Source organism: Lupinus angustifolius, chromosome LG11 (genome assembly GCF_001865875.1).
Source record: "Lupinus angustifolius cultivar Tanjil chromosome LG11, LupAngTanjil_v1.0, whole genome shotgun sequence".
Classification (NCBI taxonomy): Eukaryota; Viridiplantae; Streptophyta; class Magnoliopsida; order Fabales; family Fabaceae; genus Lupinus; species Lupinus angustifolius.
The window spans coordinates 5,164,505-5,170,487 of record NC_032019.1 but is presented as its reverse complement, the minus strand read 5'-3'; the positions used below and the strand labels follow the sequence as shown (position 1 = coordinate 5,170,487).

Here is a 5,983-nt window from a genome sequence, read left to right as displayed (position 1 = left end):
AATGATGTTCGGGTTGGGTCTGGCTGCCTTGCTGAGCGTTTTCCTCATCTATTCTCAGTGGCCTTGAATAAGGAAGTTGTCATCTTTGACTGTGGTTGTTGGCTGAATGGCAAGTGGACTTGGTGGGTGAGTTGGCGTATGACTTTATTTAGCTGGGAAGATGAGTTGGAGGACGAATTGTACTCTGTCATTGCTCACATCTGTTGTAAGGAGGGTGCAGTAGATGTGTGGTCTTGGAGACTAACTAAATCAGAGAGTTATGATGTTAAATCGGCTTACTCGGTGTCCCTTATTTCAACACCTTTGTTACAGAGTCCTTATTGGATAAAGCTTGGATAGGTTGTTGCCCTTCCAAGGTTTGTTGTTTTGTTTGGAAGCTTTTGAGAAGGAAATTGCCTTTGAAAGTACAACTTTTTAGGAGAAAAATCATCAATGTTGCTATGAATTTATCCTGTATTTTCTGCCTCGAGGAGGACGAAGATGTGAACCATGTGTTTGTGTCTTGCTCATTTACAGCAAGTGTCTGGTCTGCTTTTTATGGCTGGATCACTACTTCGGCAGTTGACTGGAAAACTGCTGCTGTTTCAGCAGTGAGTTTCTGCATCATGGATGCTCTGCGATACTACATGAATTTGTGTAGCAACGCTAAATACTCTAATTGGTGGAGGATGTTGTGGTTCGCGGTAGTCTGGTCTGTTTGGTTGATGATGAATGAGGTTGTTTTTCAGGATACGAAGTTTAGTGTTTTGAATGTTTTGAATTCTATTAAGATTCGATCTTGGGTTTGGTTTTGTGCTAAGACAGAGTGTTTTTCGTTTTCTTTTGCTAATGGGTGTATGGACCATTGGTCTTGTATTTTAGCTTCTTTGTGAATCTGTTCCTCTTTATGTTCTCTTTGGGTTAGCACCCTTTGTGCTCTTAATCCATTTCTCTTGCTTAGAAAAAAAAAAGAATATGCTTACTTTCATGTATATTCATTTTTCAACTTCAAAATATACATTTTCCTCACCCAATAGAAGTATGAGATGTCTTTCAATTTAAATCTAATTATTATTGTTATTATGATAGAAGAATGAAATTGACAAACATTGTAAAATACTTTATTTTATTAGAAAAACAAATTAAAATGAAGGAAAAGTACATAAAATCTTTTGCAAGTAGTTACTTTTGACTTTCTTTGGTTTAGGGAGGAGAGATGATAAGAAGATAAACTTTGAATAAAGTGAGAAAGATAGTAAATTTTAAGGTTTATTTGATATGAGAGAAAAGAGAAATAGATGAATTTTTATATGAATGAGCAATAATACCATTATTAATTTTTTGAAGTGGTTTTGAAGGCTAAAATTATATTTTACAAGTACAATATTCTCTTTTTTACATTTTCTCACCTAACGAGGAAAGAAACAAAAAGTGGCGGAACCCACCATATTTCCCCCTCTTTCCATTCTTTACTCTCAATCAAATAAGAGAAAAAAATAAATTCTCCTCTCTTATATTATTTCCTATTAAAATCTTACCAACCAAACAAAGGTTTAACTACTTTTTCTTTCTAATTACCCATTAAATTTTATATGTTGGTGAAATTGGTTGGTGCGTGATGAAAATTTTAAATCTATACACTGACAAAGTAAAAAGTTATACACAATTGATGTATTATCTACCTTTCATTTGGATTATTTTTTTTAAAAAGTAGCGTAAAAAAATATTACATTGTCATTGCACATAATTTTCAATCATGCATTTTATTTCATATATGAAAATTATTAATTAAGCAATAATGATTTGATAGTTGATACTAAAATAAAATATTTGAGAGAAAATTTTATTATTGGTAACTTAGTATTATCCTTATACATAAAACAACTTCATAAATGGATAAAATTTAATGAATCTTAAAAAGAGAAAATATTTAATAATGACGATTTATAAAATACATAAAAGTCAAAAGCTTTTTATAAACTTTCCCTTAAAACAAAAAGTTAGATAATGATTAAATTGACTAAATGAATACGCAAATATATAAAATAATTAAAAAACAATAATTTTAGCAAACATTGAAAATGATGTTTTATTGTACTTCTCCATATATTTATTTTTTATTAGTTTGATAAGTAAAATAAAAATATATATTAACATTATATTTTCTAACTAAAAGAAATTGAAATAGAAGTGCACATATTCTACCCGAGATGTCCTCCCGGTTTTCATAGCCTCATGGAAAACGTGTAGACTTAGGTTTCACATATAAATGTATATAACTAGTTTGTTGGTGGAGAAAGTACACTCACCAACCCCTTCTCCTCTTTGACACTACTACATGTAAGAATTTTTCTTCACCAACTTTTCTCTATGATTAAATGCTTGTGTTTGTGTTCTTGTAAGCCTCAGTAATCTAAATTCTTGTTGGGTTTTTACTGTTGATAATTATTTTACCTTTTCATATGTGTTGTTTTTTGTTGGTTGAATAATCTGGTTGTTGTGTGTACTTCTTGGCTTTCTATGATCAGTGGAATCTGCAGCAATGGCTCCAAATTCCAAAGTTTATACTTTTGATGAGGTGGCTAAGCACAATCATAAGAAGGATTGCTGGATTGTTGTCCATGGAAAGGTCATTTTATTTTTGTTTCTGTCATCATTTATTTCTTGATCTGTTTATGTTTATGAGATAAATCTGATGTGTGCTAATCTAGTTTAATTGCTCATGATCATGAATCATTGTATTAAATATATGGCTTTTTCTGACTTGTTTTGAGTGTCTTATCTTAAATTTTAAATTGCATGGATGGGAAGGGGATATAAATATGAACCTTAAACTGGGATGGGGTTTCTGTACAAGCATTTAATTTAATCCCCGGATATATATGATTAAATATTTTGAAAGTTGCACATGCTATCTAATTGCATAGTAGCATTGGGATTAATTAAATAGTGTTATTTATTTTAATAAGTGGTCTCTTTGAAATAAAATTCATCTAACTTGAAGTTTACTGTGAAACAATGTTGTAGATTTTGAACATGATATAATTCTAAAGCTTAAATCCAAATGATGAATTAGGAAAAGGTAGAATATGTGAGCGTGGTGATATCTTGAAAGTGTAGAATGTCTTATTGAAATTGAATGGCAAACGAGAAAATGAAAATTTAAGGGCAACATACTGGTTATAATTTGTCTTGTGACAAGCTCTATCCACTTCTGTGTAGAATATAATGAAATATTTGAAAAATGTTTTTGTAAGAGATTGCAACTAAGAAGGGGTAAATTAGTTGACTAGAAATTATGACAATTTTTTCTGCAAAATGAAGAGTTAAAGTGCAGCGGATAATATTGCAGAAAATAAACAAGAATAAATAAAAGAGGTAAGGGAGAAGAGAATACATAAAGATTTTATATTGGTTCATATTCTTGTCCATCGAAGGCTACATCCAGTACGCTTGCAGCACAAGAGATTTTCCACTAAATATTATGAGTTGTAATTACAATATTTCACCCCGAGATCTCTATGTATCTTACACACTCACTAATACTTATCATTGGAAAACACATTTCCAAGTAACTCTATCCCCTTTCTATTCACACCCCGTGAAAGAAAGTAATTACAATGAATGAAGAATTTGAATGATGGCTTGGATTGCCTTTACACGTATGAAATATAATAATACTTGCAATTCAATCAACTCTTTTGTATACTTAGTAAATAATGCTCTTTAAGTTTTACAAAAATTTAAAACACTTTACTTCAAGCAACTTAAAAAAAAATAGCTTTGAAAGTTTGAGTTCAAGTTGCTAGAAGTACAAAAAACTATTTCAGAAAAGTATAGGAAAGTTGTGAGAAAAGTGTGAAAGAGTTATGAAAGAGTTGTTCAAAGAGTTGTTTTCATTGTGAGTTCTAAGGCCTTTAAATAGGCTTTCCAATCAGTTATGAATTATTTGGAATGAAGACATTTCGTTTGGGAAGAAAACTCTTGAGTTTCAAATCTGAAAAACTGATGTAACAACTCTCAGTAATCGATTACAGCAATGAGTAATCGATTACTCGAGTGTTTTGTCCACTGTTTATTTAATTTCGAATTAGAGTAATCGGCTACTCATTTTGAGTAATTGGTTACTCAACTTTAATAACACTAGTAATATGTTACTCAAAGACAGTAATAGATTACTCTGATTCAGTTTTAAGTTGGATAACTGTTTTCTCAAATTTCAGTAATTTGTTACACAGTATTTTAAAAAATGTTTTCATTTAAAACTTGAAGTGTTTCAATTCCTTTTAAAATATTTTGAGCATTACTACTTTAGTATATTAAATAATATACGATAGAAGTACATATTTAAACTTAAATTAATTGTCTTGAATCTTTTTATTCTGATTATTGGTGTATAGAAGGAGTTAATGAGTAATGTATGATCATCTTTCCTTTAATCTCGAAACTCTTTACTGAATCAAATAATCCATGGTTCTCGGAACTATTAATGGCTCCATCAATAACACACTATTTTTTAGGGTATGTTTGTAAGTTGGATTTTGGAGAGGAAGGAAATGGAAGGAAAGGCTTGTGAGCCATGAAACACAATTGTGAGATGACTTAGAAACCTTCCATTTCCCTCCAATTTTCAACTCGCAAATGGACCCTTATTATTTCTTTTTAAATTTAATTTTTGAGAATAGGATGTATTTATTTTCAGCTTAATTCTAATGCACTAATGGAAAGATTTAGACAAAAGAAACTTACACTATAGAATGGTCAATGAAATACTAATCCATGTTTTGTACTTGTATGACTAGTATAAAATTTAAGTATGGCTTTCCTTTATATTTGTACTTGTATGACTAGTATAAACATTAAAACAGTTTATGTGACATGCATACTATTGTATCAGGTGTATGATGTCACCCCATTTTTGGATGATCATCCGGGAGGCGATGAACCTTTGCTGATGGCTACAGGTAATTGGTTTCTCTTGTCTGTTACATATCATTAATCTGCAAATGAAATAACTAGCTCCTACGGAGTGGCCACTTAGAAGAAAGAAGAAAAAATTAATCAATCTGAGAAATACAGAAAATAATATAGACTAATAATCTTCTGTGGTGGTGTTTATACAGGGAAGGACGCTACCATCGATTTTGAAGATATTGGCCATAGTGACACTGCAATAGAGGATATGCAACAATACTATGTTGGGGAGATTGACACCAACACTTTTACTGCAAAAGTTGACAATAGTACACCAGTAACACCACCAACTGGACAAGTTGTTGCCTTTAGCGCTAGCAATGAATCTTCTAGTTTTATTCTGAAGGTCTTGCAATACTTGCTGCCATTGCTGATATTGGGCTTTGCATATGCTCTACAGTACTACGGTAAAGGTAGTGAGCCCAGCGAATCATAAAAGAATTGAATTTGATCTAGGGCCGTAGTTTTGACAAGAGTTGTGGCCTGTTGCTCAATCATGCTAGCTGATCATTTAGAATGCATTCAATATTGTGTGGATCTGTTGTGAATGGATTTTATTAAACCTTGCAATTGTCTATCGATTATGTGATGTTTTGTTATTTTCCATGTTTGATTCTATAGTCATGGCTAAATAATTTTGTGAAATGCAAATAAAAACATTGAATCGGTTAATATCAGGTAACCTCAGTCATAGACGCCTAGAAAGATCTTATCTTGTTTGCTTGATAAGCTTAGGTTCCGAGTCTGTTATAAACTTGTTATTGTTCTTGGACTATAGTTTCTGTTAAATTACCATCATTTTGAGCTTCTTGGGTTTAAATGTGTTAAACAAGAGAAATTGCAATAGTCATGGTTCTGATGTTCTGTTTTTCGGTTGAATAGATTTTTGGCAAAAGAGGAAGGGTGATTGAGAGTTGATAGGAAAAGATACTTAAACTCATGTGCAGCAGAGTTTCAATTCAAACTCTGATACCATGGAAATTTGTGGATGGCCACTTAGAAAAATACAAGACATGGATGGAGAAGATGA

General features: G+C 31.6%; 1 protein-coding gene across 3 annotated transcripts; it reads left to right on the top strand.

The window, feature by feature from the left end:
- LOC109359530 (cytochrome b5-like) lies at nt 2,237-5,738 on the top strand. Of its 3 annotated transcripts, XM_019604232.1 has the most exons (5): nt 2,242-2,319; nt 2,494-2,608; nt 4,877-4,943; nt 5,103-5,429; nt 5,539-5,738. In XM_019604232.1, the coding sequence occupies exons 2-4, from the start codon at nt 2,522-2,524 to the stop codon at nt 5,387-5,389; spliced, it is 441 nt and encodes a 146-aa protein (XP_019459777.1). In that variant the 5' UTR covers nt 2,242-2,319; nt 2,494-2,521; the 3' UTR covers nt 5,390-5,429; nt 5,539-5,738. The 3 variants fall into 3 exon arrangements, with proteins under 3 accessions (XP_019459776.1, XP_019459777.1, XP_019459775.1); XM_019604231.1 differs by having other exon boundaries at nt 2,237-2,319; nt 2,508-2,608; nt 5,103-5,738; XM_019604230.1 differs by having other exon boundaries at nt 5,103-5,738.

Bases quoted from the DNA above. Each gene is read 5' to 3' on its own strand.
- LOC109359530 (XM_019604231.1), top strand. From the start codon at position 2,522: ATGGCTCCAAATTCCAAAGTTTATACTTTTGATGAGGTGGCTAAGCAC. The intron at 2,609-4,876 runs GTCATTTTATTT...CTATTGTATCAG, and splicing joins GGATTGTTGTCCATGGAAAG to GTGTATGATGTCACCCCATT. The intron at 4,944-5,102 runs GTAATTGGTTTC...GTGTTTATACAG, and splicing joins ACCTTTGCTGATGGCTACAG to GGAAGGACGCTACCATCGAT.